Genomic DNA, 25,002 nt, shown 5'->3' with positions numbered 1-25,002 from the left:
GTTAGTTTCTAGAAATAGCCCCTTCTACGCTGGCATTTTTTCTCCAGCCTTCACTTAGAGGGGTGTAAGTCACCCTTCCTGACAGCATATATCTTCACATTAAAGCGACTGTCATGAAGGGGAGGCTGGGCTGATGTGAGCCTTTTGTGTCTTGCAGCGCCTTGCTGTTGAATTCTGTGATGTCAGCCTTCCGGGCTGAGTTTGTCGCCACCAGGTCCATGGACTTCATTAGCATGATTAAAGAATGTGACGAGTCTGGTTTCCCTAAGGTAGGCTCTTGACTTGATGCGCTGTAAGAGAACCAACAGGCAGTGTCTACCTCAAGGGAGACAGTTTGATGCAGGGCTGATGGGAGACAGGCCAAAGCTCTGATCCTGTAGAACTCGGGAAGATGAGCTAGAGATTGGAATTGTTAACACCACGTAATTGCCGTGAGTCAGGACCTGTGAAAACTAAACGTGTTTCATTAGCTCCTATAAAGTATTGAGGAAAGACTTTGGTTGTACATCTTTAAAAGTATATCTTCATTCATGAGGACAAGCTTTGTCCAGCAGACTGTTACAGCCTGTGAATTGGACTGATGCTCGGAGCAAACACTCCGCTTTGAGTTTTTTAGTGTAACTCAGATAGCAGGTAGTGAACTTCTGAAAGAGGTCTTTGGAGGACTTACTCCGGGATGGATGAAATGTGATGACCTTTTTTCTTAACCTCAAGTCACTTTGACTTAAAATCTCCAGTAACATAATGATTTGATATTTTTCTTAGCATCTCCTTTTTCGCTCACTGGGCTTAAACTTGGCTTTGGCTGATCCGCCTGAGAGTGATCGACTCCAGATTCTCAATGAAGCTTGGAAAGTCATTACTAAACTGAAGAATCCACAGGTGAGTGACCATTTAGACCTTAGATCAACTGTTGTTGAAGTTGTACAGCAAATGCTTTCTTTTTAAAAAATGTTCTTTTAACTGATCACACTTGTGGTTTTTAAAAGAAGAAATCCTTATTGTATTATTTGTTAACCCATAATACAAGACCAATGGTATTAAAGATGTGCTTTTTTTTTTTTCTTTTTTGTGGTACTGGACATTGAACCCAGGGAGTGCTGAGCTACATCACCAACCTTTTTTGTTTGTTTTAATTTTGACACAGGGTCTTGCTTTAATTTCCCAGGCTAGGCTGAAACTTGTGATCCTCCTGCCTTGGCTTCCCGAGTAGCTGGGATTACTGGCATGCACCACTGTGCCTTGCTAGTTGATTTTTTATATAATAATTATGATCCATTTGTGAGGCCGTAAGATGCACAGAAAGTATAACATTACAAATATATGAAACTTTAAAGACCTGTGACTATACATACAAAATGCAAGTCCACTTTATTTTGAAAATACCAACCTACTAAGATATTCCTGAATTGAGGATGAGCAGTCGAGCCAATAGTAAACAACAGGAATTCCAGATTCTGGCCTTTGAGCAGGGTCACTTGGAGCCTCATCCAAGTGCGGGTGTAGGAAGTCGGGATGATGGACTGACTGATGTCAGTTGCTGTAGTGCTTGTGGTAACGGCCTTCAAGTTGTGGGCTGGGTTTCATAGCTAACCATCTTGGTAGGAACTTGCCAGCCACTTGAGTGCCAGTAGGGAGGCATGGTATTGGCTGTCTTCGTGGCTGCAGAAACAACTGGAGTAGCACACACCCTGCACTGTCCCTGTCCTGCTGGCAGGGACTGAATGTAGATAAGTAGCCTTGGAAGTGGGCAGTTATCAAGAAGGAAAGGCTCAGGAAGCACAGTCTCTGCATTACTGAAGTATGTTGAGAATAGGGTTGTAACTTAAAAAAACTAGAAACTTCTTTGCAGATTTATCTACTGTGGGGTCCTTCAGCAAATCATCACTGAACAGTGGTTAAACTCTGTTTAACTCAGTCTGGCCAGCTGCAAAGTCTTATTCCAAAGGTCAGGGGATCTCAGCATAGGAACTCAAGTTCACAACAATATAATGTATGGTTGAAAGTTGTCAAGAGAGTAGATTTTGAGTGCTCTCATCACAGAGTGGTTGCTTTGTGAGGTCATGCATATCTGAACGAGCTGGGGTTAGCTAGCCTACAACATGTACGTATTGTAAACACCATGTTACACACCATGACTATGTACAATTTTTATTTGTCAAAAAGAAGAAAAGAAATTAAGAAAGCCTTGCTTATTTAGGATCTTGCAACCTTCTGGGCTGATCGTGGCTGTACTGTGTTTCAAAGCAGCCTGTGTTACAAGCCTGGGTTAATAGTTTCCTCTAATCTTGATCTCCACGCTCATGTCCTTAAGTTGATTGTCTTAGCATTTCGGTCAGACCTGAGGTTGTTCCTGTGTGGATGAAGGGCCTGTTCCCCCCTTAGATGCAAGCAGTACATTCCAGGACACCCAGAGGGACCTGAAACCTGGAAGACCACCAAACTCTTTGTGCTGTTTTCCCTAAACATACATAGCTATGCTAAAGTTAGATTTATAAATTAGACCCAGCAAGAGATTAAACAGAACAGTTATAACAATATATTGTAATAAGAGTTATGTAGAACTTATGAATTATTTCTGGAATTTTTTGTTTAATATTTTTGGACCAGAGTTTGACAGTGGGTAACTGAAGCCACTATTCTCTCCTCGGTCCTCTTACTTTGCATTAAAGTATCAGAATCAAAGAGGTGCACTTACAGGCCACATTCTTCCCTGACCACTTTTTTCCCTCTGGAATGTTTTTTTGGGCAGGCAGCCTGACTCAATTGGTCTTTGTCATTCCCATCTCTGTTACGTTCTCTCTGCTTGGGCCCCCTTCCTATGTAACTTCTTACCTAAAATCTTTAGTGCTTCATGGCCTTTTTACGAGATACATACCTCACTCCTGTATAGGACAAATGTTTTATTCTTTTAAAAGGTGGCAAGCTGGTTTTTTTTGCCTAACATGCAAAACTCACATTTTGAATGAAGCTTGTGTCTTCAGCCAATGTTGAGGTGTGGCAAGGCCCCATCCTCTAGAGAATGCTACCCTTTGGTCCCTCTAGTGCTCCGAGTAGCACAGCTCCTTGATTTCCATCTTGGCCCAAGGAGCAAGTCTGGAATGAAAGTCTGATTAATTGCAGTCAACTTCTGTTTTTCTGTAATTTGTTTGTCACAGTAAAATGTATCAGTAGGCCATCTATTTTTTTTTTGGCGTCAAAGCCCTTGAAGGGATTTATATGTGTTGAATTTTGCCGTAAGCTATTTTTCTTTTTCTTTGTAGGACTACATTAATTGTGCTGAAGTGTGGGTAGAGTATACCTGCAAGCATTTCACGGTATGTGTTATTTTTTCATGTTTATGATAACAGATGAATCTAGGCATGCAGGCACTTTCACACTGGTAATTGTTATTGTAATTTATACATATTGCATTCATTAAAATGAGATGGAAAAAAATTAAAAATAAATAAAAATAAAATGAGATGAAATGTTAATTGTATACTATAACAGAAGTGTTCCAGGCTTACATGTAAATTTGGGCAGTGCTGCCTTCTACAAAGTTAAACACTTTTCACTATAGAACCCCTTAGATGCTTGCTTGTCTGCTGAAATGAGTGGCAGATTTTCATGGGAGTCCTATAAGCAGCTTTATCCAAACATCTTTTGACTTGTATGTGATTTTTTTTCCCCTAAGCAAACTAAGATACTTCTTTCCCTAGGCCTAAACAAGAGCCATCCTTTAAGAAATATTGGTCTTATCAAAGACCAGAGATGTTAGAAGCAGGTAGAAATGGGTTCAAATCCTATTATCAGAGTATTTGTTTAGTCAGCTTTAAAAAATTGAATTACTGGGCCAGGGATTTAGTTCAGTGGTGCTGCTGCCTGCCTCACAAACGCAGGGTCCTGAGTTCAATCCCCTGTACGACAAAAAAAAAAATTGAATTTCTGTGTAGTATTGTGTGGTCTGAATTTTTCTGTCTACCCTCCCCCCCCAGATTCATATGTTGAAACCTAATGGCATTAAGAAGTAAAGCTTCAGGTAGTTTCCCTTGGTTGCTCTGGACCTAGCTGGGTGTCACAGTGCTGGCAGACAGCAGCCAAGAGCTGCCTGGCACACTTGAGCCTGGTTCATGCCAACTCTCTGTTGTTAACCATCCCAGGATGCCAGCATAGTTGAAAAAATAAGAGGAGGAGCCTTTGAGAGATGATTAGGTCATGAGGTCGGTGCTCTCATGAAAAGGATTAGTGCCCAGGTAATAGAAGTTCCCTTCCACTGTTTGAGGACATAGCAAGATGATGCTGCCTATGAGGAGCAGGGCCACCACACACAGAATCTGCCAGTGACTTGGTCTGGGACATCCTAGCCTCCAGAATTGTGAGAAATCAATTTCTATTATTTGCAAGCTACCCAGCTGGTGGCATTTTGTTATAGCATGTAATACATGTGTAAGCATGGTCACATTTTCCTAAACTTTATTTGTGCACATTAAATTGGAATCTTTTTTTTTTTTCGGTTCTGGGGATCGAACTCAGGTACTTGCGCTTGTGCAGCAGGCAGCGAAACCACTGAGCTAAATTCCGGGCCCTGGAATCTTTTTCTTTTTTCTGGTACCAGGGATTGAACTCAGGACCTTGAACTTTTGAGGAAGGTGGCGGCACCACTGAGCTAAATCCCTGGCTGAATCTCAATTTTCACTGTCATGAAATAATGCCCTCTTTCTGGTTTGAATGTAAAAATCCTTCTCAGCTTGCTGACCATGTAATGACAGGCTGTATTTGGACTGTAGATAGCTGACCCCAGACACAGATGAACTGTAGGTTAGTCCACTGTAAGGAACATGAGTCTATGCTGGTCCCACAATGCCCCACTGCTATTGCAGGCTGGGGGTGGGGAAAGGCAGGCAGGAAATAATGAGGCTGATTTTCCACCACCCAGGGGAAGCAGGAACAATGAAAATCCCCAGGCCCTTTGAAAACAGAGTTCAGTGCTGACTTGGAGCAGGCATGGCCATGTCTAGGGCTGGGGTACAAGACCAGGTGGGATGTTTTCCTTTGTACTATTTCCAGCAGAATATTTTCAACTATGTATGTGATATATTTTGAATACATTAGTCCTTTCCCCTGGGAAAATAGTGATTTCTGTTCATTGTCTAACACAGATTTATTTTCCCCACTTAGAAACGAGAGGTGAATACTGTTTTGGGCGATGTCATCAAGCACATGACTCCAGATCGAGCATTCGAGGATTCCTACCCTCAGGTAATAGATTAGCATTTCTCACATCCATGGATCAGGGAGAAAGTCAGATCATTATGTGTTTGAATCCCGCTCTGCCATATCCCAGTCTCGTGCTCTGATTATTTACCAGTCCTGCTGTGCTTCAGTCTGTCACATGTCAGATGGGAAGAGTAAGAGTTCTGCCCTCTATGATGTAGGATCAAGTGAGATGTGACATGGGACACGCTGACACTTGGTGGACACGTGACAGGTGCTCAGCAAGCATCATCACCTTCGTTGTCAAACAAGCTGCATGTGCTCTTGTATATTTATTTGGAAATAAATTTAATCTTATTGGAAAGTTAGAAGAACAGCTCAGAGAACCATTATCCTTTATCCAGATGCAATGATTGTTAACATCTTGCCTAATTTGTTTTATCATTATCAGTAAGTGTGTGCTGTGATTTATATCTAGATTTCCCCCCAAAGCCTCATGTGCTCGTGGGTAGCCCTTTGGGAGGCAATGTGTCATGGGGCACCGTACGTACTGGTGGCTTGCTCCACTGGTGAGTCTGTAGCTAAATGTGCTGTGAGGAGGGACCTGGTCAGAAGAGAATGGTCACTGGGGACGTGGCCTGGAAGGGTCTGTCTCCTTTCTCTTTTCCTTCCTCATCTCCTCCCTTTACGCTTTGCTTCCTGACTCTCTTGAGGTAAACAACTTTCCCGTTCCTGACCCTTCCACCATGCCTTGGAGCAAGCCAACTGTGTGAAAACGTGAGCCAAAATAAACCTCTTCTCCTTTACGTTGTGGCTGTCAGGTATTGTGTCTTAGTGACAAAAAAGCGACTAAGACTTGTGTAGGTACATTTTTTTCCTAAATCACATGAGAGTAAGTTGCGTACATCATGCCATACCTTTGCATCTAAGGAATTCAACTAGTATTTCTAAAGGATATTCTGCGAAACCATGCTTCCCTTACCAACTTCAGGGATTTGAACATTGATCTGTTGGTTCTAAACACTCCACTGTCTACACCCGAGCTCTTGGTCAGTTGTCTCAATCCTTTATGGCAGGGTTTCCCTCTCCAGTGTAGAATCCAGCTCAGGATTATTTACTGTGAAATAACTCTTGACCTGATGTGAAGTTGTTTTGTTTTATTTTGTGTTTAATAAATAACACAGTGTTCTACTGGTGTTTCCTGAGATTAATTTTTGAGTTATACTTAGTACAGTATAAGGCAATTAGTTACATACTCTTTAGAGTTGTTATATTTTTCTAACTTAAGAATGTTTCACCATTTTCTGATTAAAATGGTTCTTCACTGCACCCTATGGACAGCCACTGGCTGCATTATGTTTTGTGATGAAAATAGTGCAAGGCCATGCTCAGGGCCTGGTGTGTAATACATCAACATTACTGAATGAGAAAAGCAGCAGAGGAGGTGGTTGGACCCTCCTGGATCGTCAGGACTTCACGTGAAAACTGATGCATGCTAGAATTTTTATTCAGGAAAATATAGTGAGACTTTAACTCCTAGAGACCCAGTTAATTGAAAACTTCAAATAATATAGTGTTTTTTAAGCAGTCCACCCAAAGAGAGGGAATTATTTACTATAATCCTGTCATATCTAATATCTAAAAGCAACTTATAAATGATGCCCTGGGTGTGGAACATTTGTATCAGTAAATGAATATGAGCTAAATTATTGAACTGTATCACAAATGTAGTCAGAAAATCAAAGTTGTAGTGTGTTAAAATACTGTGTATTGGCAGATAACTGCATATAATTATGCTACAGATTGGAAAGAGAAGATTCACAGAGCATTTATTCTGGTAAAGTGAGCGAGTGAACTTTAAAAATCTTACAGAGGAGAGAAACAAGGAAAAGACAGACAGAAGAGAAAGTTATTGCTCTGTTCTCTTCCCCAGAATAAAACCGTCATGGTAGGGTGGGGACTTCCTGTTTATCCTTGCAGGGCCCAGTAAATTATCACTTTATTACTGTGGCATTTTTTAATCCATTCTGACTCATTGAATATCTGTATGCACAATTCTATTTTGGCTCATATATGTTATAATAAACTTTATGTTCTTATATGTCCTTTTGAGAATAATAGATTGTTAAAAATAGTAAGAAAAAAAAAAAAGAAAGCCCTGAGGTCTACCCACGTGCAGTGCAGCCATCCGTTCAGTAATGTGTGCCCTTGGTTGAAGGGAGGACCACATCAGAAAAAGCTAAACTTTAGGGATGTGTGGAGAATTGGTTTAACACAGACCTGGGGCTTACTCTAGATCTGGGACAAGGAAGTACAAGGTGCCCCTGGAGAGCTGGGTGTGGTAGTGCACACTTGTAACCCTGGCACTCTTGGAGGGTAAGGCAGGAGGATTGTGAGTTCCAGGCCAGACTGGGCAACTTAGTGACTTAGTGAGACCTTGTCTCAGAACTAAACACAATAAAACGGGCTGAGGATGTAGCTCAGTGTGGAGCACTGGGTTCAGTCTCCACTACTAAAACAAAAGGAAAGAGAACAAGATGAGCCTGGAGCATTTTTTATGTGTGTCATAAAATCAGGAAGTATCCAAAACTGAGGGAGACCTGTGGAAAGGCACAGGAGCAGCCTGAATGGGGATCTCCCAGGCTCCCAGGGTGAGCATCAGAAGAAATGAGGGGGCTAATGAGCTATTGTAAGCCACTTAGTAAGATAGGAAGCCAGGAGTCTATCCTTAGGATGAATAGAAAGATAGATGAGGGGAGAGGTGAGCAGGGGGCACCAAATGAGAAAAGTGGAAGAAATGGTAGAATTGGAAAACCACCATCTGCAGCCATCACAGTGGAGAAAATCATCCACCTTCAGTCTAGACTCAATGATGCCAGCTGAAGCCGGGGGAAGAGTTTGATGGGGAGCAGGATATTTGCATGTCTCATCGGGTTTTCCAGTAGAGGGTCTATTCATTACAAGGAAGAAAAAAGTGACTGTGCAGTCGTCCTTGACCAGCTAATCACAATGCACATCACCAATGAGAAGCAAATGGCCGTTGTGGTCCTGCAGATGTGTTACCCTGAGAAAGACCTAGCATTGCCTACATAGAATTTCAGTGAGAATGCATAAGCTGAATGTAACATAAGGGAACATCAGACATGCCCTCTTTGAGGAGTGTTCTGTAATTCTTCAAAAATATCTTTGCCATCAGTGATAAAGACAAATCAAGGAACTGATCTAAATTAACACTGACTAGAGACATGGAAATGAAATGCAACCCAGGATCTCAAACTGGATCCTATAGAGAGAGAGGGATAATGATGCTGTGAAGGATTTACTGAGACAGCTAACATGATTGAACCACGGATGATAGATTGAAGTGTTTTTATTATATCAGGGTTAACATTCCTGAATTTGATAACAGCACGATGGAAATGTCAGAGTGTGATTATACTTAGGAAATGAAGTGTTAAGGGACAAGGGAAACGATTCATGCAGTCTACTGTCACGTGGTTGAGGAAGAAAAGAATGTGTCTCACACGGAGAGAATGACAAGGTACTCTGTTAGTCAGCTTAGGGTCACTTTAATGACATGCTTGAGACAACCAGCTTACAAAGAGGAAAGGTTTATTTTGGAGATTCCAGTGCTCGATCTTTTGGCAGCATTGCTTTGAGCTGTGACAAGGGAGCACGTCTTGGTGTGAGGACGTGGCAGAGTAAAACTGCTTCCTGAGCCAGGAAGATAAAAACAAGAAAAAGAAAAAGAAAAAAACCCAAAGAGACTAGGATCCCACAGTCTCCTTTGTGGCTACACCTGTGTCTTAGTTATCTTTCTCATTGCTCAGACAAAATACCTGATACTCCCAAAGTTGAAGGAGGAAAAATTTATTGTAGCTCAATTTGTAGAGGTTTCAGTTCATAGTTGGTAGGCTCCAAGCAGGGTGACATGGCAGAGGGGCCTCGCAGAGGAGAAATGGTTCATGGCAGGCAGAAAGGAGCAAGCAGCGAAGTAGCAAAGCAGCAAGCAACAGCAGCAGCCCTCTTTCTGTCCCTTATATTCTGTCCAGGCTTCAAGGGCAGTAGCACACCCAGGTGGGATACCCTTAATTCTAGCATTGCACCATGAATCAATCCCAGCACCACATACTTAATCCCAGCATCACACACTCTAGCTCCAGCCATCTCTGAAAAGTCCCACCAGTGACCACATGAGGCTTTGGGGCTACATCTAGACAGAAGTCATAACAACCTGCAGTAACCAAAAAGCCCCACTGCCCCCACCTTCCTTTCTCAATAGCACCACTGCATGGGTCCAACCCAATGACACATGGGCCTTGCTGGATGTATGTCTAAACCATGATGGGTGTATGTGGCAAAAATATTAAAAATTGATGAATTTGAGTAAAAAATATATGGGAATTCTTTGTATGGTTCTTTCAGCATTTTTGCAAGTTATTTCAAAATAAAAAGTTAAAAAAATGTGTGTGGACCGTGTGTTTACAAATTCTTCCATTAGAGGAGATACAGCAAAGGTAGAAAAATGTTAGCTTTTGCAGAATCTAAGTGGTAACTAACTGGGTTTTGTCTAATTCTTTAGTTTTCTATGAGCATATTTATAATGAAATGTGAAAGGAAAAAAAACCTTTTAAATCATAGTTTATGTGTAACTCAACTTAGAAATTTTAAGATTTTATTCTAAAGGGATTTATTGCTTCATGTTTCAGACATTTTTAACCCAACAATATTCTGGTATCATAATGCTCTGCCCTGTGGAGTATTGCTTGTCATGAAATTTGGGGGGGTTTTGGGGGGTGATCTTTTTCTCATTCATTCATTCATTTTTTTTTTTTCCTGAAACAAAGTCTTGCTATGTTGCCCAGGCTGGTCTCAAACTCCTGGCCTCAAGTGATTCAAGCATTCTCCCCACCTCAGCCTCCCAAGTAGCTGGGACTGCAGGGCATGTGCCAACCACACCCAGATTTGTTAGGAAGTTTTGAGTCCTGTTTTAGGCTTTTGCCAGAGTAACCTAGCAAGCTGTTTAATTATGATGCAGGCTCATAAATCTTTGTATTCTGTGCTTTTAAATTGTGAGAGATTTCCTTTGATTCAAGCAACAATTTTTCAGTATAAACAAAATATTTATCAGTGAATTTTCTAGTTAGCACCTAGTGGCATGGAGTTATATTTTCCTTAGAAGCAGCACCTCCTTGGTTCCCACAGCCCAAACGCTTCTGATGAGGTGGAGGGAGCAGACATTAGCACCTGGGCATTTCTGAAGCAAATCTCACAACTGTGTCCCCATCCACAGGTGTCCATTTTACTCCATTGGTGAACTCCATCCAATTCCTTTCCACTGAAGAAGTGAAGAAACTCAGGGCCATAATGGATGGAATAGGGATCTGTAGATATGGCCTATGGTCACCTGCTTTTGTGAATAAAGTTTTATTGGCACACAGACACCCATTTGTTCATTGGTTGGCCATGGCTGTTCCCATGCTACATTAGCAGCAATGAGTAGTTGTAATGGACCATAGCCCCTTTACAGAAAATGTTTGCCTATCTCTCGAATAATTCAACAGCTGAGGTTAGTGGAGAGGCTTCCTGGCCAGGCCCTGTTCTGAGCACATGAACATCCCTTGGAATCCTCACAGGCATGCTTTGAGCTCCATTTCACAGCTGAGGAGGCTGAGACAAAATTGGTCCCCCAAGACTGTAAAGTAGGATGTACATAGTAAGAAGGGCAAGCTCAGACTGAGACAGGCCTGACCTGACCCTGACTCCCTGATTCCTCATGCTTGAACAGTTTGATATAGCCTGCTGTAATCGTAAATGATGAAAGAGGGCTGCCTTTTCTAAAAACAACAATACCCAAGTTTTATTAAGTGTTTTTTGTTGTTGTTGTCTTACAGCTTCAGTCAATAATTAAGAAAGTTATTGCCCACTTCCATGATTTCTCAGTTCTTTTCTCAGTGGTAAGTAACGTTTCTTAGTTATTGGAAATTTGTATCCTGTTTTAAATGCATCCCAGGCCAGAAAAAATACTTGACAGTTGCTTCCATAAAACCCTTAGGTCTAAGCATATTAATGAGTAGTTATGTCCTACAACTTAAGCAGCATTTGGAAAAATATCACACGTAAACTGGAAGAAAAGTATTGTCTTCCCTCACCCAACCCCACTTAGCTTCTGAGATCAGATGAGATTAAGCGTGTTCAGGGGAGTATGGCCCTAGATGAAGAATACAGTATTCTTTCTTGTTGATTACTCAGCCACCAGATGTGTCCACCTGCTGGGCAAGACACATTTCCAACCTTGTGATTAAGCCGGGCACCCTCATCCTCCTCATTTCCTCTTCCATATTGATTTTCACATGATGTAGATTGAGCATCCTTTATCCAAAATGCTCGAGGCCAGAAGTATTGCAGATTTCCAAGTTTTTCAGATTTGGGAACACTTGCATGGACTGTCTCTTGAGCATTCCTAGTCCAAAGTCCAAATTTCAGACCCCATGTTTTCAGATTAGGGATATTTAACTTGTGTACTTGCTTTTTTCGTGCACTTTATTGTCAAAACTATGAAATGCATTGAACTAGTAGTTGTCTCGTGTCTGATGGAGTTAAGAGTTACTACATTTATTTCCCTTAAACAAATTTAAAATCCCCTGCAACATGCTTTTGAGTTTGCTGCAGGGCCTTAGGCAATCTCGGTGACTCTTCTATCTGGTAACATTCTCTGTTCCTGGGCCGGGGATTTAGCTCAGTGTTTCTGGCACCTGCCTTGCAAGCGCAAGGTCCCAAGTTCGATTTCCGGTACCAAAAAAAAAAAAAAACCATTCTCTGTTCCTTATCTTAGCTTCCTTCTTCTGGGTTCCATTTGTGTGTACTCATGGGATTGCAGGGCCTGCTTGTCCATCCAGTCAGAAAAGACTGAAGTTCCCTTGCCGGTTACTACCTGAGAAAGCTTATGGCCATCTAACAGTTGCCCAGATGGTTCGCCAAAATGTGAACTGGTCCCCACACCAATCTGGGGCACACACAAGTTGTTTTAATAGTACAGATTGAATATTTCTTATCTGAAATGCTTAGGACCCAGAAGTGTTTGATTTTAGATTTTGGAATAATTACATATATAGATAATGACTCCAAGTCTTTAAAGAGGGGCTCCAAATGTGAACACAAATTTCATTTGTGTATCATATATACCATATACACATAGCCCAAAGATACTTTTGTACAATATCTTCAGTAATTGTGTGCATGAAATAAAATTCCATGGTTTCAAATTTCCCATTTGTGGGGACTTGTGGCCATTCAAAATATTTTGGATTTGGGGCATTTTAGATTTCATATTTTTTAATCAAGGATACTCAGTATGCAGTAGTTTTTTGAAACTCCAATGTGATCTTTCAGGGAAATTCTGAACACCTCTACCATTTGTTTGACCCCTAAAGAAAAAGTGACCCATAAATTAATTCTTCCTACTTTATGTTTTAGGAAAAATTTCTGCCATTTCTGGATATGTTCCAAAAAGAGAGTGTGCGGGTGGAAGTTTGCAAATACATCATGGAAGCCTTTATCAAGTGAGTGCAACTCCATGTCACTGGAAGCCTTCATTCCCAGGGCCCTTGTGAAATGTGCTTATTTTAGGTCATACAGTTTGAGGCCTGGTGATGTGTACCTACCTCATACCTGGAAGGAGAACCACTTTCAAAGGCAGGTGTCATGATAAAAGTTGGTTAATTGGGCCCGGGATTTAGCTCAGTGGTTTTGCCGCCTGCTGCGCAAGCGCAAGGACTCAAGTTCGATCCCCAGTACCAAAAAAAAAGTTGGTTAATTGGCAAACTGACAAGAAATGGCATGGGGAATAATATCTTTAAGGATAAAAATAAAGCGTACTTATGAAGGCATGAGCACTAGGAAGGTTTTCATCTTTGGTATTTAAATTAGTAGCCGACTAATTTGTGATCAGTTTTCAATTGTAGTTCCTTTCATTTTATTGAATCTGTGTTTCCCACAATTGCCCTCTAGAAGTGGTACATGAAATAGTTTTAAGGTGGTGTGTGCTGGAAAGGTTTTCATTTTCATTTTAATTCTTTTAAAATTTCATTTTAATTCTTTCTTAATCCAAGATACTAAGTTTTAAAAGTAGAACATTATGAGTTGGGCGTAGTGCTGTACACCTGTAATCCCAGTACTTGGGAGGCTGGGGCAGGCACTCGTGGCACTTAACACATTATAGGCAAGTTGGAGGAAGCTTCAGAAGGTGCAAGAAACAGAATGAGACATGTTTGCCCTTTGCCTGGCTTAGGAAATGTAGCAGCTTTTCCATGATTTTGGTGTTAGGAGAAGTTACAATATATGCATAAAAGAGCAAACTTGTTATTTAAAGAATTAAGAGGAAAACTAGAACATTGCCCCTTACTGGCAAACTGGGCCATGTGAAAGGCCACCCAGATAATTTGCAGCTTCTCAGATCCATGAAGGAGATGACGGTAATCCCATCTTTCATACCTGTCAGTGCCTGGACCTTTTACTCTTACCTTTTCATGTCTTCTAGGCATCAACAAGAGCCCACCAAGGACCCTGTCATTCTGAACGCCCTTTTGCACATTTGCAAGACCATGCATGACTCCGTGAAGTAAGCCACACTTAAAGCTGAAACGCAATGTGGTTTGTGTTTTAAGTACTGCCTAATTGCACATTAGGGAGTGACAACTATAAATTGCTGCTGGGAGTAGCTTTATTGGGTCTGTTAAGATTCTTGCTAACAAAGACATTCTGGTCCAGGAGAGCAAGCTGAGGAGACCTTAAGAAAATGAGGTAGCAGATGTTTGTACAAAGGGATTTCTTTGTGGGGAAAAGGCTAGTTTCATCCAAGTGAACTCAAGTTCCATGTGTCCTGGAGATTTCTGTGAGTAATAAATAGCATAACAAGCACACTTGTCCAATAACAAAGCCTCTTAATTTTATATTAGCCTGTTATTTAAAATTCAAATGAAATTGCTTACATTTCTTACTTTCAATCAAAGGCTCAATTATTACTCTTATCCTTTTCAGTTTTTTTTTTTTAATTCTTTTATTGGTCCGTTTTAGGTATACAGTACGTTTACATTTATCATTGGGTGCTTGTACCTGTACATGATGTATCTTAGTTCTTATTTTTTTCCCCATTACCCGTGCACCTTTCACCCCCTCCACCCTTCCCTATTTACATAGATTTCGTTTTCATTATTTTTCTTTTCTCATAATTTTTCCTTTCCCTTCTTCCCTTTCCCCTTCCCCTCCCCCTCCCACCACCCTTTTTCAGTTTTTTAAAAAATGTTTCCATTTGACTGTGCTTGTGACAGTCTGTGCATATTTGTGGCTAAAACTTTAGTCACCAAAGAATTTGTAAGCACAGCAGCTTGATTTAATGAAAAATGTTACAAGAATTGAGAAAACTGTTCTGGAACTTCACCATCAAGATGCATTATATTCTTATTTTCTTAATTTTAGAATCTTTCATAATTCTGCTTTCAAATTAATGAGTAGTTATAAAAATCAAAACAACAAGAATATCATTTAATAATAAATAGACCCAATAGAACTTTTTGGACAAAAATAGACATAAAGGCCTGAGACACACCCAGAAAGGCACTTGTGTTTATAAGACACTGTTTTTGGCTTATGAGAGGAGGAGGCAGCTTTTCTTTGGCACATCATCCAGGGACCAGGTGGCCTCCATCTTGCTGTTCTGTGCCCCAAGCGATGCCATCTTTGCCTTCCTGATGGTAGCTGGCCTCCCTTGACCAAGTCCATGCTTCATTGGAGGACAGCAGCTTTCTTAAAGGGGCAGTGCTTGGAAGGCTCATGTATCACTTGCATCTACATCCCATTGTCGTATCTGGCTGCGAAGTAGGCTGAGTGACGTTGTCCCAAGGAACTGTGGGAACCATGCACTCTGCCAAAACTTACTGTCTCCTAAAAAACCAACAAAAACTTTCATTCCTGTTTTCTCTGGGTTCATAAATTTTGTTGTGGTTGTTGTTTTTTTTTGTTTTGCTGTGCTGAGATAGTTGTGGGTTTTTTTCCTGGTACCGGAGATCAAATTCAGGACCTTGTGCTTGCCAGGCCGGTGCAGCACCACTGAGCTACATCCCCAGCCCCTGTGCTGGGAATGGAACCCCGGACCTTGCGCATGCTGAGCGAGTGCTCTGCCACTGAACCACGCATCCAGCCTGAGCTCTTAAGATCTTAAAAATTAAAATAGGAGAACTATTTATAAGTGGCCTTCATATATATAATTAAAACTATAAAGACTTGATATTTTCATTTATATTTGTGTTAAATTTTCTATTGTTAGAAGCAGCTGTTAAGATGTAGCCAAAAACGAGATGGACTGACGGGTGGAGAGGGGAGTGGATAGTTGTGTGATAGAACATGAGTGTGAGATACTAGCGGTTGGATCTCGATGATAGGGGTGTGGGTGTTCTCTGGAAAAGGCTCTTTGATGAAGGGACAAGATTTTTTTATAATACAGTGTTAAAATTTGTCTGAATTACAAAATTTAAAACTTGCTGCCCAAATTCCAAAGAAGAGAAAACTGCCTTCTCTTTTCCTGTTAATAAATGTACCTTGAGAAAGAGGAGGAGTACATTTAGATTATGTTTTACCCAAGGGAAGATGCACAGCCGATTGGAAGCTTTTGAGATCTAGAAAAATGAACAATATTTTTACTTGTTAAATTGCTCCCCTCTTGTGTGTTTTTGTCTTCAGAAGCTTTCATTTATTATCTCCATGTTAATTATGTACAATTATTGATCTTAGTGCACTCACTCTCGACGATGAGAAAAGAACACTGGCTCATCTGATTAATGGATTTATTAAAATGGTAAGTTTGGGGGTAGACATTTCAGTGCACTTGGAAATGTGATGTAATTGCTTATCCCCATTCTAGAGAAAGCAGTTAACGTTATGTTCCCTGGTGCTCTTCATTTTCTGAGATAAGATGAAGTTAGCAAACGTATTACATTAGCCAGTTCTCCTGTGGGGACAAAGTGAGCCAAAACAAACTGACTTTGGGAAAAATAAAGAGTTGGAAGAGGGGTTCATGTGCTCATGTGACAGAAGTCCGTGGATGGAACCTCCAGAGGAACAGCTGGACCCCGGGGCCCAGTGATGTCCGTGTCCATCTTTGGCTCCACGCTGTGCTCTGCTGGCTTCCCTCTTGGACCAATTTGCTCCAGGTCTTTGTCCCCCGAGCTCTGCAGCCCATCAGCAGGGTGCCTGTGGAAGTCCTGTAAGGGATCTCTGTGGATTAACTTGGGCCATGGCCCAGACACACTGGCTGGCCAGGCCTGGAGATTATCTGCACACCTGAGTGATCCAAATCACGAGGACCAAGAGTGGAGAGAAGTGGCTTCCTGAAGCAGCTGTCGGAGGATGGCAAAAAGTGTGCTGGCAGCTGGGTGCGGTGGTGTGTGCCGATAATCCCTGCCCTCTGGGAGGCAGAGGGAGAAGGACTAGAAGTTTGAATTCAACCTGGGTAACTCATTGAGGTCCTATCTTAAAATTTTTTTTTAAAATACTGGGCATGAAAAATACCAGACATGTAAGTCTAACTCCATCCATGTTACTCCCTGCTATAGAACAGCTCAACCCTAGGTGCAGGAGCTTTAAATGACTGTTTTATTAGTTCTGTGGGTTGGCTGGGCAATAATCAGGCTGCTCAGGGAGGTGTGGACTCCTGTGGTAAGATCAGGCCAGAGGATCCAGGACAGCCTTGCTCCAATTCCTGGACACAGTGTTGGCCACAAGTGGCTCAGGTTTCCTCCATGAAGCCCCTTCCTCTCCACCACTCTCATCACTTGGGAGTCTTAGCCAAGCTGTCCCACATGATGTTGGTTTCATGGGAAGCTGCAAGGCCTCGAAAAGCCAAAGCTAGAAATCACACAGTGAGCCTCAGCTGTGTGCTGCTGCAGTCTGTTAGTCAAAGCAAATCACAGGGCCAGTGCTGAAGGGGAGGAGGACAGAGACTCTACCTCTTATTAGAAAGAATGCAAAGGCACTTTGCAGAGGGATAAGTATAGCCGGACATAGTGGTGCATGCCTGTAATCCCAGCACTCTGGGAGCCTGAGACGGGAGGATCAAAAGTTCGGGCACATCCTGGGCAATTCAGTGACAACCTGACCCTCTTTCAAAACAAAAAATGGAAAAGCAGAGTGGAATGGATTATTGCAACCTTCTTTGGAAACTTTCCACCAGTATACCATCCCAGCCTGAACAATCTTTGCCTTAATTCTTAGTGCTCAAAGCTAAAGCATCCATTGCTGCCAGTTTTTGTTTTTTTGTATGTTGTGTTTTGTTTGAGACAGAGTCTCAACTACATTGACCAGGCTGGCCTCAAACTCCCGGGTTAAAGCAATCTTCTGCTTCAGCCTTCTGCCTTCCAAACAACGAGGACTACAGGTTCTTGCCACCACATGTAGCTTGGCATCTTCTATTTTAATAGAAATATCAGAACCAACCAGACTGAGATAAAAATGATGAGATCATTTTGAAAATAATGTTGGAGGGCTGGGGATGCAGTTCATTGACAGAGTGCTTGCCTAACATGCACAAGGCACTAGCTTCAATTCCTGGTAACTCAAACAACAAAATAAAACAAAAACCTGAAAGCGTGGCTTGTTCAGCAACAAACATTGATTAAACTGTGCACCTGATTCTGTGGGTCAAATACCAATTTGGATAAAATTCGGGATTAGCCTTTTAATTCCCACATGGGAAATTACCAATGGATTTTTACCAAGTGATGCTCTTTTGTCCATAGTTTAAACAGTGTACGGAGTAGGTGGTGTTTATCCATTTATGGCTTTGTCTGAAAGTCACTGAGTTATAAAGGAAAAGAATATGAGGAAATAAGATGTGGAAACTGGTAGCTGTAATGGAAATAGCAAGGGTAAGCCTCTGGGCAAAAAATGATTGATGTAGCAGTTAAGTTTTTCCTGCTAACCAGCTGTTCATAAACTTACAGAAATAGGAGAGGGGAGAGTTCTTATGGTGAAACTTCCTTCTGTGGCTCCGGCAGCCACTCGTGAGCTGCCAAGGTCTGATCTCCATCAGGAAGCAGAAAGTTGTGGCCCTTGTTAGGGAAACTCCTCTGACAGATAGTTCCCAGTAACCAAATTTATGTTCTGTGACAAAGCTGCTGCTGACCAAAAAAAAAAAAAAATTCCATGATTTGCTTTTCCATGGTTTTCCTCTGAGTCTGGAAAATCCTATTCATGTTTTGAGCTTCTATTTCATACCCTTTGGCATTTTGTGTTCCCATTCAAGGCCCATGTCATAGCGCTGAGATGGCAGTTACAATCTTCAGCTATACACCAGGTGAAGTAGCACAAAGCCTTTTGGGGTTTGGGCAACAGTTGAGACAGGGTCTTGCTATTATTAGTCCAGGCTGCCCTTGAGCTCACTATGTAGCCCGGGCTGGCCTCGAACTCGGTGGCAATCCTCCTGCCTCAGCCTCCTGAGTGGTGGAATTACAGGCATGTACCAGCACATCCAGCTGACATAAAGTCTTTCTAGTTAGAATATGTTAAGTGTGTTTTGCAGGTGTTCCATCTAAAGACAGAATTGTCCCTTATAGCATTCTTTTTCTTTGATCCTAGGTTTCCTTTGGCCGTGATTTTGAACAACAGCTCAGTTTTTATGTCGAGTCCAGGTCGATGTTTTGCAATCTGGAGCCTGTTCTTGTACAGTTGATTCATGTAAGGATTTTCATTCATTTGTTCATAATAGTAAAGTAATAGTAAATGTTTATTGGCTATCTGGACACCATACATCCATTTTTATCAGGGATTCGCTGGGTCCTTGCTGCCCCTGGTCTTCTGGGACTGAAATGCAGTGTCTCCAAAGTGAATAAAAATCTACAACTTTGCTATCTTTGGGTGGTTTTATTGGCCTCTTCTCCAAAATTTGAATATTCTTATTTCTGCATGTCAACAGTGAAGAGTTAAGTGATTTACACTGATTAGTTACAGAAGTAGTAGCCTGGCATTCCTTGTTGCCTCTCCAGAGGTTCCCAGTTTGCTTGGATTATGACATCTCTCAGTAATTCGGTGGCCTCTAGGTCAAAAGAAATAGTAGCAATTCTGTTTGTTATGAAGTTAAGTTCAGGCAATTTTAGTATTTATGGCCTAACAACCTGGAAGCCATTTGGAAAAAGTAATTACATAAATTGAAAGAAAAATAATATTTTAATTTTATTCTTAACCAGAATTATGTATTAATGAAGTAATCCTAATTAAGTACTTATGGGGCAGTGCACAATTCTCCAACCTTGGAATTGGATTAGACACTGTTACTCTTATTTTTCTGTACCTCGTTGCTCTTTTTTTTTCCACATTCACTTTTGCCCTGGTACTAGCTGTCAAAAAGTTTTTCAAATATATGACGTGGCTGCAAGGGATGGAATGCAGTCCGGTGCTGAGTCATGAGATGCCTCGCCGCAGCCCTCTACAGTCTGTTTCCGTGTAAAATGTGGCGCCCCAGTGAGTTTGCCACAAGTGTGGGGACCATAGGTCCCAACTTCCCATTTCTGTGGAAAGCTTCCCTCAGTCTCTTTAATTGCTCATGTCTATTCAAGGAGAACAATCTTTTTACTTTTTTTTTTCTTTTTTTACTTCCAGCAGGTTGCTCAGCAAACTTAAGACCTAGAAGTAGAGACTTTATCTACAAAACAGGGATAAGTAACTGTACCGAGCCTGTATGGATATGGGTCACATGAGCTGATGAGTGTCCCAGCTGAATGATGTGGCCCCAGTTATTACTGTTCTCTTTAGTATTGCATAGCTAAATTGTGTGCTGTGCTCCTAGATCAGGAGCTTTGTTTTGAGATCTTTGAGATTTTAAGCTTAGAACAAGGGATATCTGGAAGTAGAGAAGTGAACCCTGACAGTTGCTTAAACCAGAAAATGGTCATCTGCAGTGCCGACTGGTAGTGGTGACTAGTTTAGGGAGCACCTCTTGTCCTTCCCTTGTGGACCCCTTTGGTATTCTGGAGTTCAGGCTGACCAGTGGTGGTCCCACTGTGCTTTGATTTTGTGTGTGTGCATGTACATGCGTGCGTGTGTGTGTTTAGGGTCCTAATCTCTAAGGAAGATGTTAATATGGATTGACCATCGTTCATTACCATTTCTGTTTTATTTTATAACAAATCCAGAGTGTGAACCGACTGGCAATGGAAACAAGGAAAGTAATGAAAGGAAATCATTCCAGAAAGACGGCTGCATTTGTCCGGGTATGTTCTAGGGATAAGGACTCTCAGACTGTGAACTCCCATGGGCTATTAAGTTTCCGAGTTACTAAATTGCTGTTCACAGAGAAGGACAAGTGTGTTGTGATAAGGGTTGATTGATTTTTCAGATGAATTTTCCCTGGTATCTATGGTCAGTTTTCTTGTTTCCAAAAGAAATGATCAGAAGAATCTGAATTTTAGTACAAGTTGAGTATCTCTAATGGAAAAATCCAAATACTCCAACATCTAAAACCTTTTGAGTACCACCAACATGGTGCCACAAATGGAAAATTCCATACTATGAAACTTTGCTTCATTCATAAGATTACCTTTAGGCTACATGTATAAAGTGGATATGAAACACAAATGTGTTTTGTGTTTAGATTTGGGTCCCATCCTCAAGATATCTTATTATGTGTGTGCAAATATTCCAGTCTCCAAAAAATCTTTCTGAAATGCTTCTGGCCCCAAACATTTCAGATAAGAGATATCCTTTCCATCTGTATGTGTTTTAAGAAGGTGGTCAAGAGATGGATTTGCATTTTTGTGCGCCAGCTGAATCACCTCTAACTTTCTCTAATACGTGATTATAATATTACAAAATATTTCTCTGATAATATAATTGTCTGTGTAATATGCCATGCTTGTAACTGGAAGGCTTAGTCCTTTATTTCCTTAGTAACATTATGCTCACAAGTTTGAAAAGAAATTTCAGGTTTTTGAGCATGCTATTCAAGAATTGTATCACAGCAATATGTGTCTGTGTCTTTGAACTGAAATCATGCTGAAGTGATGACAGTGGGACCTAAGCATCATATACGCATTGCAGCCCTGCCTCTTGATACCATGTGCCTGTGTCCTCAGAGTCAGCCCCCCTCGGGCCCTTTGCAGCAGCCCCTCTGGTCATTCCATGGTCCCAAGTAGTCATTCTGAATAGTTGCTTCTTAATTTACCAACAGTAGGTGGTACCTGTGCAGTTTCTGCAGTGATGGATTAAGAATTACTTTTCATACAACATACTGTCCTCATCCCTACCCCTCCAAAGGTCATCAGCTATATAGGAAAGGCAAGAGAGAAAAATGAGGGGAGGATTATTGAGGGAGAAAATGGAAGGATGAATTGTTGTCTTTTTGCTAAAAATACAGGATGGGCAAAACGGGAGTATGACTATACCAGCCCAGCGCTGCCCGCCTAACGCTTGGGTCTCTCCGCTTCTCTCTAGGCCTGTGTTGCCTACTGCTTCATCACCATCCCCTCCCTGGTGGGAATCTTCACACGCCTCAACCTCTACCTGCATTCTGGTCAGGTTGCCTTGGCCAACCAGTGCCTCTCCCAAGGTGAGCCAGCAGGGTCCTGGCCTGAGCACATCCTCTGCTGCCAAGAAAAGTGGACTTGGCTAAGCTGGGCCAGGCTGTGTGTGTGTGTGTGTGTAGCAATTCCCTTAAGGAGAAATGGTAAGTACATGTTTGTTTGTTTTGGTTGTGTGTTGGGGTGTGTGTGTGTGGGGGGGGGTACTTGGTTTTGAATCCAGAGCCTTTACATTGAGTTACAGACTCAGCCTTTTTAAAAAATTGTTTTGTAAGTTTTGAGGCAGGTTCTTATAAAGTCATTAAGTTGCCCAGGCTGGTCTGAAACTCAGTCCCCAACTCAGCCTCCCAGAGTCCTGAGATTGTAGGCACGTGCCACCATGGCCAGCTTGAATCTGTTTCTCTCTTGGAAGCGCACCAGTGACTCATGTATACAGAGGCAGGTACGATGGATTACAGAGCATAGAGAGCTTCCTGTAAGCCCTGCTTGAGTCCATCTTAGGTTGGGTCAGGCAGCCTGGAGGTGCTGGGCTTCGGACAGCTAAATCTAAGGGGAATTAGGGCTGCTCAGCCACAGAGGGTCCTGTTTGGTTTTTGTTGGTGGCATTTGTGTGCATGAAAGCTCGGAGACACACCAGTGGAATCTGGCTGTGTGGAAGGAGCCCTGTCATAGGCACAGGAGCCACCCCTGGGTGGGAATGGGGATTGGCTCAGCTGAGAAGCAACCTCAGTGAGAATCAGAAGGGAGCTGGGAAGGTGTGAGGGAGAAGGTAAGGAAGCCACCTGGTGTCCGCTGTGGGCACCTGAGAGGTGATAGCGAACCCACCTCAGTGTGACCTCACCTAAGGGGAGAGGAAGACAGTTCTTTATCTCTTTCTTCCATCTGTCATCGCTGGGTAATGCTTGTGAGACATGAACCTCCTGGTACTTTGCCCTGCCCCTCCCCTGAGCCCGGGGAACACCCTCAGGTAAGAGTCCCAGATGTTAGCTGCAGGGCACCTTGGTTACCTGCTTCTATGGTGTGTCCAGGGCTTTGGGACAGCCCTGCAGGATGGTATTGAGGTGTCTGTCCAGCAGGGCACACCACAGAGGGTAATGGAGATCCTGGCGCAACATTTAGGGAGCAGTGGTTGTGTGGCAAGCCTTCCACACACATTATCTTGGCTCGTCCTCCCAATAAACACTTGAGGCTGGTCCTGAGGTTGGTGCCCTTTGCCCAGGTGAGGAAACTGAGGCAGGGAGTAGGCAGGAAGCTGGCCTGGACCTCTGCTGGTGAGTGGCTGAGTGGCCTTGCACTACAGGAAACCTTAGGTAGCAGCTGTGCAAACAGCTGGAAGTGTAAGTGCCAAGCGAGAGATTTCTGTAACTCCAGGCGAGGAGGATGGGTGTCCTCAGTGGTGGTCCCCAACCCAGCCTCATGGATTAGGCTGTGCCTGGTGCTTTACCATTTGCTGACGTTGCCTTACGTGGGTCTTCTGGGCCTGTTGGAGAGAAGTCACTCTCTGCTGTTCTTTTCACCCAGCCAGGACATGGTGGGCCTGGTGGCTGTCTGTACGTGGATCAAGGACCAGCCTTTGCTTGTAGGAGTCTTCAAACTTCGTTGCCCTGTAGGAATCTTTTCACACTATTTGGTTTTACTCTTAACCCCTGGGCATCTTTAGGAGTTTCCGAAAGCTTTGGGAATTAGTCATCTTGGCCCTGAGTCCCACGTGATCCAGTGGCTGCCTTCTGTCTTCATCACAAAACAAGATTTAGCCAGGAAGGACTTTTTCTGTTGTTGTTGTTGTTGTTGTTGGTACCAAGGATTGAACTCGGGTCCTTGTGCTTTCGCAGCAGGTGGCAAAACCACTGAGCTAAATCCCTGGCCCTTTTTCTGTTGTTTGAACAAAGCTGCTTCCCAAGTCAGAGCGTTTGTACTTGCTCTCTCTAGAATGTTCTTTCCTTTGGATATTTGCTGTTTAATTATTAATATTTTTACAAGGCAAGTGGTGAGAATCAAGCCACAGCTCTTGGATTTTGCATGTGTGCTCATTTGTTGTTTTTGTTTGTGATACCAGGGATGGAACTCGGGGCCTTGAACATGCTAGGCAAGCACTCTACCACTGAGCTGCATCCCCAGCCCAAGCCACATCTCTTTGGAGACCGCTCTGGCTGAAGTAGCCACTCTGTCATGCTGTATTGTCATCCTCATTGTCATTACTACATGTGCCCCAAGTTGACATTTTCTTACTGTCAGTTTGTTTGCTTCTTGTCTAGGACAAGCACCTGTGCTCATTGTATGTTGATAAGTGTGGAGCTTTCTTCTTGCTTTGCTGAGGATTGGTTAGCAAGGAACAAAATAAGACAAAAACTAGGAGCCGCCACCAAAAACCTGATGACGTGCAAAGTGAAAATTAGAAGATACTTCCTTGGATGTTAGAAAGTTTAAATCTTCTTACTAATTGGTTCCTTCATAGGAAGTTCAAGAACACTACACACAAGAAAGACTACAGAGTTTTGTTTCACCTGCCGCATGAGTCACAGATCATGAGCTGCAGAGACCAGAACTGTGGTCTGAAAGTTTCCTCTTCCAACTTTATAAAACCAGGACAGGACTTTGAATATTGTAGATCTCCAACAAATTTATGACTAAAGTCCCTATTGGGCTTCATGTTATCAAAGAAAGAAAAAACAAAATTTCTCAAGCTAAATAAATCTTCATCAAAGATTTGCTGTTCCGAGAAGTGTGAAGGATTTCCTCCCTGTGATGCCGGTGCTCCACAGCAAGGGACCTGTGTTCATCTGCATGGTGTTAGAACTGGGCTCCTCACCCACCTGACGCCTCACTTTAAGCTAGTGCTGGAGAGTGGGAATGCGGATTCTACTCCGTGTTTAAAAATTTATCTGATGACTTTACCCGAGTCTCTAAATGCTGTGGCACTAAACCTTAAAAGCTTATTATTGTTGTTCTAAAAGCCACACGCAGCAGTTGCTGGCCAAAATAAATAATGCATTCAATTACTGAGAAGGGGAAGGCTAAATATAAATTAAATGAAGCTCATAGAAATGGGCCGCTTTTGTTGGTGTCCCTAAACACCCTCCCTCTTCAGCTGGTTATAAAACAGTGCCCTCCCCCCAATTCATTTTCTTGCCTTCCTTAATCCAGCTTTGATTGCATCTTCTTTATCAGCCCGTGGCTTTGCTAGGACTGGGTCCAGTCTAGCAAATCAACTCCTCTTGAACCCTCAGGCAGGCCAGTGCCG

General features: G+C 42.3%; 1 protein-coding gene across 9 annotated transcripts in view; it reads left to right on the top strand.

The window, feature by feature from the left end:
- The window catches only part of Vps35l (VPS35 endosomal protein sorting factor like), a 122,722-nt gene that overhangs the window by 59,916 nt on the left and 37,804 nt on the right, over nt 1–25,002 (top strand). For 7 of the 9 annotated variants that reach the window (XR_015450404.1, XR_015450403.1, XM_087208928.1 and 4 more), the window contains 11 exons: nt 158–269; nt 766–882; nt 3,264–3,317; nt 5,161–5,241; nt 11,091–11,153; nt 12,673–12,758; nt 13,736–13,816; nt 15,985–16,048; nt 18,826–18,924; nt 20,379–20,456; nt 21,676–21,790. Coding sequence is in view for 7 of the 9 variants with exons in the window: in XM_087208928.1 (XP_087065054.1) it covers nt 158–269; nt 766–882; nt 3,264–3,317; nt 5,161–5,241; nt 11,091–11,153; nt 12,673–12,758; nt 13,736–13,816; nt 15,985–16,048; nt 18,826–18,924; nt 20,379–20,456; nt 21,676–21,790 (950 nt within the window). In the remaining 2 variants the exon portion in view is untranslated. Of the gene's footprint in view, nt 1–157; nt 270–765; nt 883–3,263; nt 3,318–5,160; nt 5,242–11,090; nt 11,154–12,672; nt 12,759–13,735; nt 13,817–15,984; nt 16,049–18,825; nt 18,925–20,378; nt 20,457–21,675; nt 21,791–24,016; nt 24,138–24,216; nt 24,468–25,002 lie in introns of those variants that run through there. The other 2 variants (XM_087208929.1, XM_087208930.1) reach the window with 2 other exon arrangements.

This window comes from Heterocephalus glaber, unplaced genomic scaffold (assembly GCF_053883595.1).
Source record: "Heterocephalus glaber isolate CG9 unplaced genomic scaffold, H.glaber_assembly_v1.0 deba00000943, whole genome shotgun sequence".
In the NCBI taxonomy this organism is placed as follows: domain Eukaryota; kingdom Metazoa; phylum Chordata; class Mammalia; order Rodentia; family Bathyergidae; genus Heterocephalus; species Heterocephalus glaber.
Note: the sequence above shows the minus strand (reverse complement) of the source record. Positions and strands in the feature narration are given on the sequence as shown.